The following is a 13458-nucleotide window of genomic DNA, read 5'->3' as shown; positions in this document are numbered from 1 at the left end:
GATTTTTTTATTTGTCACATACATATACATACTTCCATACATATATGCAGTGAAATGTAATAAGGAGGAGGAGGATGAAGAGGAGGAGGAGGATAAAGAGGAGGAGGAGGATGAAGAGGAGGAGGAGGATGAAGAGGAGGAGGAGGGTGTGGCACTGCAGTGCTACACTAGGTCAGTAGCTCAGCGCTCAACGCTGTCAGAGGCAGAGAATCAGGGAAAATGCAACTTAATCCCTTGTGAAACTGAAAGGCTCCGTGGCCCCACCCAGCTCGGGCGTGGCCCCACCCAGCTCGGGCGTGGCCCCACCCAGCTCGGGCGTGGCCCCACCCAGCTCAGGCGTGGCCCCACCCAGCTCAGGCGTGGCCCCACCCAGCTCAGGCGTGGCCCCACCCAGCTCAGGCGTGGCCCCACCCAGCTCGGGCGTGGCCCCACCCAGCTCAGGCGTGGCCCCACCCAGCTCAGGCGTGGCCCCACCCAGCTCGGGCGTGGACCCGAATGCCTTGTTTTCATTTATTCCGCGGCTGCAGGAGGTTTTTGGCAGCATGAACTGGACGACAATGGATAAAGAGCACGTCCCACGTTTTTATTGTTATTACTGTTGTTATTACTGCTGTGTAATTTATTACTGCTTTGCTTATGTTATCTAGTCTTGTAGTACTGCAACTTAGGATGACTGGTTTGACTCTGCACATTTCACTGCTATTTGCTGATCTGCCAACAAGCTTGTGTTCCAGACACACCCCCTATTCAGGTAAGTCCTCCCTTATGTGGGCGTGCTCTTAGCCAGGTGCAACCCTCATCACATGAGCAGCTGTATTCTATCACCTATTCATTTGTAGTCGCTTTCGTGTGAAGACGCACGTCTACCTCTGCACGTCCACCGAACAAGGCAAACCTGCCTTCTTTCTCTCACTCCATACAAAATGTGCTACTACCGCATCCCTACAACTTCAAGGTCACCCAGAAAGCCTCGTTATAGCATACGCCGATGCAATCTGGGTAACCTCAGGTCCCTGCAGCAAACATCTTCTGCAAAGACCTCCTTCTCTGTTGGCTTGTGGAATTGTCGATCTGCAGTTAACAAGACTTCATTTCTGGTCATGCCAACCACCTCTCCTTGGAGCTCCTTGCTCTCACTGAGACATGGATTAAACCGGAAGATAGCGCAACCCCGGCTGCACTCTCCACTAACTACACATTCTCCCACACATCCAGACCAACTGGCCGTGGTGGTGGGACTGGCCTGCTAATTTCCAACACATGGATGCATGAGTGTCCCACGCTCGTTCTCTGAGACATGAACATCCACTTGGACGGTGCGAGCTCGGTTGACTTCCTGTCTTTGGTTCGCTCGTTCGACCTAAGACAGGTCCCGACTCCACCGACTCACAAGGCTGGCAAAGAGCTTGATCTCATTCTTGCTCGGAGCTGCACCACGGACAACCTACCTGACAATCCTCTTCATCTCTCTGACCACTTCTTCATCCACTTCAATGTCCAGCTACCAAAACAACCCCCACCTCCCCACCCATGGTTACTATCCGCAGCAATCTCCACAACCTGTCTCCCACCCACTTCTCCTCTGTGCTCTCCTCTTCTCTTCCGCCTCACGCCGCCGCCACTGATTGTCTCTGCTCCACCTTGAGCTCATGTCTGGAGCCTGTGTCCACAATCCACCAGACCTGCTCCATCAACCCAGTCGCACCCTTGGCTGACTGACACCCTCCGGACAACGCGCACTGACCTCAGAGCAGCCGAGAGGAAATTGAGGATCTTGCAAGCTACCAGACACTGCTGTCCTCCTTCTCTTCCAGCATCACTGCTGCCAAGAAGGCCTTTTTTAACGGTAGGATCAACAGTGCCACAGACACACGTAAGTTATTCTCCACCTTCAAGTCTCTGCTTTACCCTCCACCACCTCCCCCAGCTACTAACCTCACTGCTGACTGCCTTGCCTCCTTTTTTACTAACAAAGTGGCAGCCATCAGCAGCCAATTCACTCAACAACTTACTCACAACCTGTCTTCTCCAGCCCTGGGCTCATCATTCCCTGGTTTCACCCCCCTCGCTGAAAGTGAGGTATCTAAACTACTAACATGTAGCCGTCCTACTACCTGTCCGCTAGATCCGATCCCATCCAACCTCCTTCAAGCCATATCACCGACTATCACCCCGGCAATCACACATATGATTAATTCTTCCCTAACTTCCGGCACTTTCCCTTCTGCTTTCAAAGCGGCTAGGGTCGCACCACTGCTCAAAAAACCTTCACTCGATCCCACTCAAGTAGAAAACTATCGGCCGGTCTCACTCCTCCCATTCCTTTCCAAAACCTTAGAGAGGGCGGTCTCTAGACAGGTTACAGAGTACCTGTCAAGAAACAACCTTCTTGATACACTTCAATCTGGCTTCAAAAGTGGTCACTCCACCAAAACAGCCCTGTTGTCTGTGACAGAGGCCTTAAAAACTGCTAGAGCTGCTGCCAAATCCTCGGTTCTCATTCTGCTTGACTTATCAGCTGCTTTTGAGACTGTCAACCACAGCATACTCCTGTCCATAACGAAAGAAAGAAAGAAAGAAAGAAAGAAAGAAAGAAAGAAAGATAGAAAGAAAGAAAGACCACGGCCAGGTCCTCACTAAGAGACGGGGAGAGAGGGATGAGGAGAAGGAGGAGAGGAGGTCTACAGTGGCACACCTTCACAGTTAAACACATGATGAGCGAAGGAGACGGAGGAGGAGAGGGGGAAGAGGAGAAAAGAGGGGAGGAGGGGAGGGAAGGGACGGGAGAACGGAGGGGAAGAAAAGAAAGAAGGAGGAGTAGAAGCAGAGCGGTCCATCCACCCCCCACCTCCACCTGGCCATGCTCCTGACATGGAGGAGGGAGAGAGAGAGAGAAGAGGAGGAGGAGAGGAGGGAGGGTGGACGGATGAGAGGAGGAAGAGGAGGAAGAGGAGGAAGAGGAGGAAGAGGAGCAGCTCTCGTACCTTCATGTCGCCCATGACGCTGTGGAACAATCCTCCCAGAGCGCTGCGCTCCCTCTGCGCAGCCTCCATGTGGAGCGACGCGGCGCAAGTCAACGCAAATACAACAAACCAATCAAATGGACGATACCAAACCAATCAAATGGACGATACCAAACCAATCAAATGGACGATACCAAACCAATCAAATGGACGATACCAAACCAATCAAATGGACGATACCAAACCAATCAAATGGACGATACCAAACCAATCAAATGGACGATACCAAACCAATCAAATGGACGATACCAAATTAACGATACGAAATGAATCAAATCCAATACACAAAATAAATAAAATAAAATACACAAAAAAAATAAAATAAAATACACAAAATAAATAAAATAAAATATACAAAATGAATACAATAAAATAAATAAAATAAAACAAAATAAACGAAATAAAATGTAATGTATGAAAAACAATTAATAAAAAAAAAATGCAACAAATTCAAATCAAATAAAATAGGATCAAACTAAATCAACAAAATCAAACAAATCCCTTGGATCTCAGCTCCAGAAGATCAGCTGCCACCAGCGGCTTTGTCCAAAAAGGGTTTTTTCCCCAAAACGGGTTGTTCTTCCAGGCTGGGGCTCTTCCTTCCAGGCTGGGGCTCTTCCTTCCAGGCTGGGGTTGTTATTCCAGGCTGGGGCTCTTTCTTCCAGGCTGGGGTTGTTATTCCAGGCTGGGGCTCTTTCTTCCAGACTGGGGCTCTTCCTTCCAGGCTGGGGTTGTTATTCCAGGCTGGGGCTCTTTCTTCCAGGCTGGGGTTGTTATTCCAGGCTGGGGCTCTTTCTTCCAGGCTGGGGTTGTTATTCCAGGCTGGGGCTCTTTCTTCCAGACTGGGGCTCTTCCTTCCAGGCTGGGGTTGTTATTCCAGGCTGGGGCTCTTTCTTCCAGGCTGAGGTTGTTATTCCAGGCTGGGGCTCTTTCTTCCAGATCCGGGTTCTTTCTTTCTGTGATGTCTCCGCATCACTACATGGTCTCGGCGCGTGGGTTGCACCGGACAGGACCGGAGACGCGGGGGCGCGCAGGGGAGCCGCGGCGTGAACGCGAGTCCGCTGTTGCCCCGCCCCGCACGGAAGGAAGGAAGGAAGGACAGACAGACAGACAGACAGACAGACAGACAGACAGACAGATATCCACAAATCTTCTTTCTGCTCAGGGGTTCCCAAACCGAGGTCCGCGGTCCTTGAAGGAATTGCAGGAGTTCCGCAGCACAAGTGTCGTTTAAATCAGATGTTATCCGTGTGTTGACGGATGGGTCCTTAATGAGTCCATTATGGGATGTCTCCATCCATCAGCCTGACTGATCCCAGATCAGTTGTCACTCTGCCGCCTGCAGCGTCGTCATCGATCGATACCCGATTCCGACCTCATCGATCTGACCACGATGCACGATGGGGCTGAATCCTTTGGGAAACATCATTTGTTGTGCATATTTTTTTTAATATATTTTAGAATAGACCGAAATTTCCCCCAATTGTTTAAAGTATTTTAAATAAATACATTATGTTATGTGTTTGACGTTACTTCAGAATCAATAGCTTTAACTGTGCATCAATACATTCAGGAATAGCGTCACGCTCATCTCAGTGATGTCATATCCATAGAACCGCTGAAGTATTCACACTTATTTCAAAAGTATTTAACGTCTGGTTGTGTTCATCAAACACACGCAGGCACCGGCGACGCCCGTCACGACTGGGCCCCAGGAATAAAACACGTCTGATGGCGACTGAGCGCTCCAGGCGGGGGCGGTGGCGCCACCCGAGGGTGCGACTCTGCAGCTACACCCTGACCCGACGGAGAGCGTCGCCCCGCCCCCTGCTGCGCCGCCGCCTCCCACTCCCACGCGAGCACAACGCGAAACAAACAACGATGACGACAACAACAACAACGATGACGACAACAACAACCACAACGACGACGCCTCCTAGACGCTTCATATGGACGTTAAAGGATCTGGACGCAGCACAGGGATGTTTTGAAAGCTGTGTTTTGTTTTTTTTTGTTTTGTTTGTTTTTATTCCCGACGGTCGAGCTGACGTCAGCTGCACAGCCCGACTCTGGATCCATGACGTCACGGGGATGCGCAGCGCATGCGCTCATGCACAGTGACGTCCTCAGCAGGAGAACGAAGGAGTTATCAGAGGAAATGAAACGAAGGAAAAGATTTGAAGGAGAAATTGTGAAAACCAGGAATGGAAACAACAGAGTAAAAAATAGTGAAAGAAAGAAGGGAAAAGGAATGTGGAGAAAAAAGAAAAGAAAGAAAAAAGTAATCATGAAAAGAAAGAACAAAGAAAGAAAGAAAAGGAAAAAAGGACGAAAAGGAAAAGAGGAAAGAAAGAAGAGGAAAGAAAGAAGAGGAAAGAAAGAAGAGGAAAGAGGAAAGAAGAGGAAAGAAAGAAGAGGAAAGAAAGAAGAGGAAAGAGGAAAGAAGAGGAAAGAAAGAAGAGGAAAGAAAGAAGAGGAAAGAGGAAAGAAGAGGAAAGAAAGAAGAGGAAGAAACAGTCTTTATTCATCACACACACACACATGCTTTGATGGTGCTGGTGAAATGGTTCCTCTGCATTGAACCATCCTGGCTTGTCCTTCCTCTGGGGCCACAGCAGGAGCAGTGGGCAGCGTACGTGGACGCACCCGGGGACCAGGTGATAAGTGTCCATCGCTGGTCACACCATGATGGTGCATGTTTTTGGTGGAGGTCCTTACTGACGTGAGGTGGAGGAAACCCCACGTGAGCACGGGGAGAACATGCAAACTCCACACAGAAAGACTCCTGTTTGGGAGATAACCCACCGGAGCGGGTTATCTCCCAAACAGAGAAGAGGAAAGGAATGTGGAGAAAAAAGAAAAGAAAGAAAAAAGTAATCATGAAAAGAAAGAACAAAAGAGGAAAGAAAGAAAAGGAAAAGAGAGAAGGGAGGAAGAGGAGAGGCTCCCACAGGAGGCAGAGCTGCTGGTTTCTGTCAAACACTGGAATGAGCGAATCAACCTCGTGTGTATTTTGGTCTGTCTGGCGTTTCCTTGGTTACGTGTGAACATCGTTTCCTGTTTGACTCAGTTCCTATGACGACAGTTTTATAGAAGTTTCACTTTATGGCACAATAACTTTACCACATCACACAGAAGCACTGCATTCAGATCAATACATGATATCACACCAATACATTACATTACATTTACATTTAGTCATTTAGCAGACGCTTTTATCCAAAGCGACTTACAATTATTCAAACACCGACGGACGCAGCCATCAGGAGCAATTAGGGGTTAAGTGTCTTGCTCAAGGACACTACAGCATGCAAGCAGGAGGAGCCTGGGAGCGAACCAGCAACCTTTAGATTACTAGACCACCAGCTCTACCTCCTGAGCTACCATCCCCTGTATACATGATCAATACATGAAAGAGGGAAGGGAGGAAGGAGTGAAGGAAGGAAAGAGGGAAAATAGGAAGGAGGGAAGGAAGGAGGGGAGGAAGGAAAGAGGGAAGGGAGGAGGGAAGGAAAGAGGGAAGGGAGGAAGGAGGGAAGGAAAGAAAGAGGGAAGGGAGGAAGGAGGGAAGGAAGGAAAGAGAGAAGGGAGGAAGGAGTGAAGGAAGGAGGAAAGGAAGGAGGGAAGGAAGGAGGAAAGGAAGGAGGGAAGGGAGGAAGGAGTGAAGGAAGGAGGGAAGGGAGGAGGGAAGGAAGGAGGGAAGGGAGGAAGAAAGGAAGGAAGGAGGGAAGGGAGGAAGGAGGGAAGGGAGGAGGGAGGGAAAATAGGAAGGAGGGGAGGAAGGGAAGAGGGAAGGGAGGAGGGAGGGAAGGAGGGAAGGAAAGAGGGAAGGAAGGAAGGAGTGAAGGAAGGAGGGGAGGAAGGAGGAAAGGAAGGAGGGAAGAGAGGAAGGAGGGAAGGAAGGAAAGAGGGAAAAGAGGAAGGAGGGGAGGAAGGGAAGAGGGAAGGGAGGAGGGAGGGAAGGAGGGAAGGAAAGAGGGAAGGAAGGAAGGAGTGAAGGAAGGAGGGGAGGAAGGAGGGAAGAGAGGAAGGAGGGAAGGAAGGAAAGAGGGAAAAGAGGAAGGAGGGAAGGGAGGAAGGAGCCGAAGCCGCCCTTCGGCCCTGCAACAACTGGAACGACCGCCCTGATTGGGTGAGAGACGCTGATCATTGGTTGAAAATGAACGACTCAAAGACGCAGCGAGACCAACGCAACCCCCCCCCCCCCCCCCCCCCCCCCAGCCGTCACCTGCCGTTGGATATGATTTAATATCCATAAATATTCATCACAGCTCTGTGACCACGCCCACACATCAAAATGTTCACCCGGTTTTTCAAAATAAAAGCCCCCGTCGGAGATAGGTTGTTCATATTTACACAAATACAGGAAACAAGGCTGATATGATGTGAATATCTATAAAGACATTATAATCACAATGGCTGGCATCGCCATGGTTACATCCCCACCATGAAAAAAAACCACAGACATTTTAGGCACTTTAAAGGGTTATTTTACCCCCAATTAGGACTGGACCATGTGGACAAAAATATAACGTCAGGACATTTTTTAAGGAATACCTGGATATGAATAGTTTGATGTGATATTGATATATAATGTCGATATATGACCCTAATGACTGAGTCGTCAGCAAATTATGATACTTTTTAATACTTTTTAAGGTGTTTTTTATATTTCTGCTGGTTGTGGTTTAACCTAACACCTATTTAAGACTGGAAAAATGAACAGAAAAAAATCCTCTTATTATTCCTGGATTAATGATGAAATGTTTATGAACTCAACAGATTCAAATTTTGAACATTTAAATGAGGGAAAAATGTTCTCCTTAAAAAATATAATTTATATGTTTAGCATATATTTAAAATATACTTTTTGGTTCATTAAAAAAAACAAAAAACAAAACAAAACACAAAACGCCAACGTCACCAGACACTGAAGGTCTCAGATCAAAGTGGGTTCCCCCTTAAAAAACGGAACCTTTTGGTTCCTTTCAGACCAACGTGTCCTTTAATAACTTGGTATTGACGTGTACAAACAACCACAACTCATGGTTTGACAAATACTGTCTCGGAGTTTATTTATATTCTTTATTTTTGTTAAGACCCAATGTGAGCGCCTCGCAGTGCTTGTCAAGCTGGGGTCCGCGGACCTCCGAGGGTCCGTGGTACACGACCAGCGGGTCATAAAAAAGGTAGTTTTTATTTATAAGTAGTATATACCGTATTTATACGTTTTAAAATATTCATCTTAGTGGTTTTCAATTGATGTTCCACAGTTCAAATTTCTCCCATTATAATAATAATAATAATAATAATAATAATTATTATTATTATTATTATTATTATGAAATAACAATAATAATCTTCATTATATTATTATCAACAATAATATTAATTGTAATAAATAATAACTAATAATAATAATAACAATAATAATAACAACAACAACTATTATATTTATATTGTTATTATAATTATTATTATTATCATTAACAATCAATGGATTCTTTGTGCAAATTAAACTTTGCAAATGAAAGATGTGCTTGTGAGAAAGGCATCCCAGTCCCAGTTCTGCTCATGTGGAACGTCTGAAATGCCAGGATATGATGTCATCCATCCCAAACATGGAGGACGTAGCTTGGCTTTCCCATCATGCATTTCTCCGCTGACGGAGGGAAACCTGGGCATGAACCGCAAGGAAAACGTCTCGACTACGACCTCCTGGTGCTGATATACAACCAAGATGGCCGACACGGGGCTAATACATGTCCAAATAAAGGTCCATGAAGGACTGTGGGAGCCCAGGTGGAGGAGCCAAGATGGAGGAGCCGACATGGGGACGCCGACACGGAGGAGCTAAGATGGAGGAGCCCCGATGGAGGAGTCCCGATGGAGGAGAGACACAGAGGAGCCGACACGGGGGACGCCGACATGGAGGAGCTAAGATGGAGGAGCCCAGATGGAGGCGCCAACATGGTGGAGCCAACATGGTGGAGCCAAGATGGAGGAGCCGACAAGCAGGAGCTGACATGGAGGAGCCAAGATGGTGGAGCCAAGATGGAGGAGCCGACCCGGTGGAGCCGAGATGGAGGAGACGACGCGGTGGAGCCAAGATGGAGGAGCCAACGCGGCCGCCGGCGTTGAGGTGTCTCAGACTGAGCGGACCTCTTCACTGGAATCCCCCTCAGACCTCGGATCGGTGGAGACGTCGGGTGGAGCCGCCTCTGGATCCGCCGGAGAAGAAGAGGAGGCGGAGGAGGAAGAGGTGGAGAGCCTCACTGGAGGAGCGAGGGGGGTGGAGGGATGGAGCAGAGAGAGATAAGCTGCGTGTGGTCTTGCTTTGGCTCTGTGGCCTCCTTGTTTTCATCAACAATCAAACAATGAACACCAGGCTGAAAGTTTGATTGTCGGCTTCGATTTGAGTATTTACATGAATATCATTTTTATGATGAACAAATACTTCATGTCCTCTATACTTTGTTACCGGTAGCGAGAATCTTGCCTTTGTCAAACATATTATATACAGTATTAACATGTACAGTATTAATTGTATACATGTATACAGTATTAATATATATGGTTTTAACATATACTAAATATATAGTAGTGAATATCTGTATACGTATAACTGGGCGTCATCATGAAAGCAGATATCATATTTAATATCTATACATGGATCCATACATATATCATATTTGTCAAATAATATCAATTTGTCTTTGAAAACAAGTTGAAAAGGACCTAGAGCAGAGCCCTGGGGTGCCCCCTATGTTATTTGTATGTTGCATGTAATTGGTCCAACAGTAGGAGCGGCGGGGCTTGAGTATCTGATCCAGCGCGTGATTGGTTCTCACCGTGGGGGGGGAGCGACTTGGTCCTCCCCTCTCTGTCCTCCCCCCCTCGGGGGGCGGAGCTCAAGGAGGAGCTGGAGCTCGTCAGCGACGACCACGGCCTCCTGGAGGGCTCCAACATCTCTGGCTCTGCATCTGAAAGGATTCAATGAGTTTGTAATAGAAATAATGATCTGTCTGTCTGTCTGTCTGTCTGTCTGTCTGTCATTCTCTCCATCCCTCCATATATTCAGTGTGCGGTAGAAGGTGCATGTGGAGGCGTCACGCTGCGGCGCTGGAAGCCTCAATTTCACAACATTAATTGAGAGTTGTCAGCGAGCACAAGCTTCTGGAGGGAACACTTTTCTTAGTGTCTGTGTTGTGTTTCTGTTTTTCAAATACATATAACAAATGTAAGAGTAATAATATATCAATAGCAATGCTACTATCATATTTATTGTGGAATTTAAAACCACATTTTGCAATCGCCGCAGATGATTCAGAGTGAAACGTTGGACGCAGGCTGCCGGTAGGAAGTGACACAACTTCCTGTTTCGTGTCTCTCACTTCCTCTATGATGTCTCCTCGTTCCCCTTTCCAGTCTCTCACCCGAGCATCGGTATGTACTTGTAGCCAAAAGAGCCGAAGCCAGTGCAAAATAAACCCTGAAAAAACGTGGCACAGCATTAATACTGTGACTGTGACTCGTGGTAGGAGGCGACTTCCTGTTTCTAGTCTCTCACGTGAGCGGACCTGGCAACATGTTGACAGAAGCTCAGCAGTGGAACAGAGTCTCCGTATATATATATATATATAAATAAAATATATATATATTTTTTTTTTTATCTGGTGGGGATGTACCCTTGAAATGCATCATCATCGGCTGATTCCGATTTCAGATTTTTTTTCAAAGTCCGACTTGCAGATTCCGATTTTGGCCGATTCCGATTTTCGTTCGATTGTAGGTTCATCATAAAACATTGACTATTCAATACATCTCACACTGTCGTCCGATCACTTTTGGGGTTGACCTCCGCGATCGGAGAAACCAAATGTCCTCATCGTTTTCGTGTCACCGGGTAGATCTGTCGCACGTCAACGGCAAACGCATCATGTGGCCTGATCACGCGACAGCTGCACAGGCTGACCACCGCCGCGGCGCCCACCTTCCACCGCAGTGAGATTGCTGATTTGGACACAGTGTTTATTATTGTTCACCGTTCACTGGGGAACAATAACAGAACGTGAAACTGTCACTGAGTTCCAACAAAGTACAGTATATTACAGTTCTAATAAAATGGGACGGTCACCAAGTTTCAGTGTAATTCAACCTGTAACTGGACACGACATAAAACCAACATGGAAATGTCCAGTTCAAAGTTCAAATCAAAGTGCCCTTCACTTTTAAGTGCCAATGCACCAAGTCCGACTCCTCTCACTCTCATTCACTGGAACTCCGTGTGTTAAAAACCACCCGGATCAAATGGAACGACTGGTTTTACCGACTGACTCGACCAGAACCGAGTCCCCAACGAGAGTCAAAACCCCGTCGCCCTCATCGGAGCTCGTGCGCAACGAGCGACCGGAGCGGACGCTGCGGCAACAGAGATAAACGCACGATCTGCACAATTTTGAATATTGTCAGGCGGCAGAATGGATTATTTATCCGGTCCTCTTTGTTTTTTGTAAGTCGCTTTGGATAAAAGCGTCTGCTAAATGTAATGTAGTAGTTTCTGTAGTTTACCTCCAAGTACCTCCAAACAGCCGCCACTTTCTTTTGTTCACTCCTTTTTGAGCGTCAACTACGCAACTACGTTATGTCACGTTCGTATCGGGTTTGAGTAGCGGAGCATTTTTACGAGTACGTGAGCACAGTATCGGGCGTGCACAGAATCCAAAAATATATCTGATCGGCCGGTCAGTGGTCACTAACATTACTTCCACATGTTTATGCTCGCTACTCCGCCACCTCCCACTTCACCTCAGCAATGCAGCGTCGGTGGACAATAAAGAATCGTCGCGCTCAACACGCTGTGCCTCAGTGGATGTTGAGTGAGCGAGCGGTGAGGGAGGGAGGGGTGACAGAACCACAGGTGTTAGCATCTGGTCCGATCCCAGGGATGTAGTTTAAATACCCAATAAATGTACGGCACTGGTTTGTAACGATTGATTGCTTTACATAATTAAATTACTATAATATATATACAGTATATATATACACTCACTGGGCACTTTATTAAGTACGCTTGTTCAATTGCTTGTTAACACAAATAGCTAATCAGCCATGGTGAGGATGACTTGCTGAAGTACAAACCCAGCATCAGAACGGGGAAAAAAGGGGATTTAAGTGACTTGTTGATTTGTTGGTGCCAGACGGGCTGGTCTGAGTATTTAAGAAATTGCTGACATACTGGGATTTTCACACACAACCATCTCTGGGGTTTACAGAGAACGGTCCCAAAAAGAGAAAATACCCAGTGATCGGCAGTTGTGTGGACGAATAATGCCTCGTTGAGGTCAGGGGGCAGACTGGTTCCAGACGATAGAAAGGAAACAGTCACTCAAATAACCACCGGTTACAACCAAGGTCTGTGAAGGTACAACACGTGGAACCTTGAAGCAAATGGGCTACAGCAGCAGAAGACCACACCGGGTGCTGCTCCTGTCAGCTAAGAACAGGAAACTCAGGCACCAACAATGGAGGAATAGAAGATTGCAAACACTTTGCCTGGTCTGATGAGTCTCCATTTCAGCTGCCACCGTCACATGGTCAGAGCAGAATTTGGCGTAAACAACATGAAAGCATGGCTCCATCCTGCCTTGTATGAAGGGTTCAGGCTGCTGGTGCTGGTGGTGGTGGTGGTGATGGTGTAATGGTGTGGGGGATATTTCCTTGGCACAATTTGGGCCCTTAGTACCAAGTGAGCATGGATTAAAGGCCACGGCGTACCTGAGTATTGTTGCTGAGCATGTCCATCCCATAATCGGCACAGTGCAGCATCTTGTGATGCTACTTCCAGCAGGATAATGCAGCACGTCACAAAGCTCAAAGCATCTCAACGTGGTTTCCTCAACATGACAATGAGTTGACTGTTCTCCAACGGCCTCCACTCTCACCACATGTCAATCCAGTAGAGCAGCTTTGGGAGGTGGTGCAACGGGAGCTTGGCATCATGGATGCACGGCCGACAAATCTGAAGCAACTGCTTGATGCTGTCATGTCAATATGGACCAAAATCTCTGAGGAATGTTTCCAACACCTTGTTGAGTCTATGCCACGAGGAATTAAAGTGGTTCTGAAGGCAAAAGGGTCCAACCCGTTACTAGCAAGGTGTACTTAATAAAGTGGCCGGTGAGTTTATATATATATATATATATATATATATATATATATATTCCCCGTAGTTTCAGCTGGTATTTCGTACCTGTGTATTTTGACCAAGAATTGCATGGTTGGTACACAAAAAGCGTGCAGGTTGGCAGGTCTGCGTAAGCATGTAGCCAAAAGAGATAATAAAACCCAGAAGGACCTGATAAAGGCTTTATGTGACTTTTCCCCTTTCAAAAGGGAGTTAAGGTTTTTTAAGTCTTCATCGTTTGCCCCACTG

General features: G+C 47.1%; 2 protein-coding genes across 2 annotated transcripts in view; both read right to left on the bottom strand.

Annotated features, from left to right (window-relative positions):
• LOC307234510 (protein MTSS 1-like) overlaps positions 1-3053 on the bottom strand; it is a gene marked incomplete at both ends in the record, with an annotated part of 42392 nt that extends 39339 nt beyond the window's left edge. Inside the window, one exon of the mRNA XM_080006253.1 lies at positions 2985-3053. Within this exon, the coding sequence (XP_079862379.1) occupies positions 2985-3053 (69 nt within the window). The remainder of the gene's footprint in view (positions 1-2984) is intronic.
• Positions 3054-7311: 4258 nt separating this feature from the next.
• The window catches only part of carmil1 (capping protein regulator and myosin 1 linker 1), a 45161-nt gene continuing 39014 nt past the window's right edge, over positions 7312-13458 (bottom strand). The window contains exons 37-38 of the mRNA XM_080016443.1: positions 9875-10006; positions 7312-9298 (exon numbers count right to left, since the gene is read on the bottom strand). Of these exons, the coding sequence (XP_079872569.1) occupies positions 9171-9298; positions 9875-10006 (260 nt within the window). The 3' untranslated portion in view covers positions 7312-9170. The remainder of the gene's footprint in view (positions 9299-9874; positions 10007-13458) is intronic.

Source organism: Zeus faber (genome assembly GCF_960531495.2).
Source record: "Zeus faber genome assembly, chromosome: 1".
Taxonomy (NCBI): domain Eukaryota; kingdom Metazoa; phylum Chordata; class Actinopteri; order Zeiformes; family Zeidae; genus Zeus; species Zeus faber.
The sequence above is the reverse complement of the archived record's forward strand: the minus strand, read 5'-3'. Positions and strand labels throughout refer to the sequence as shown.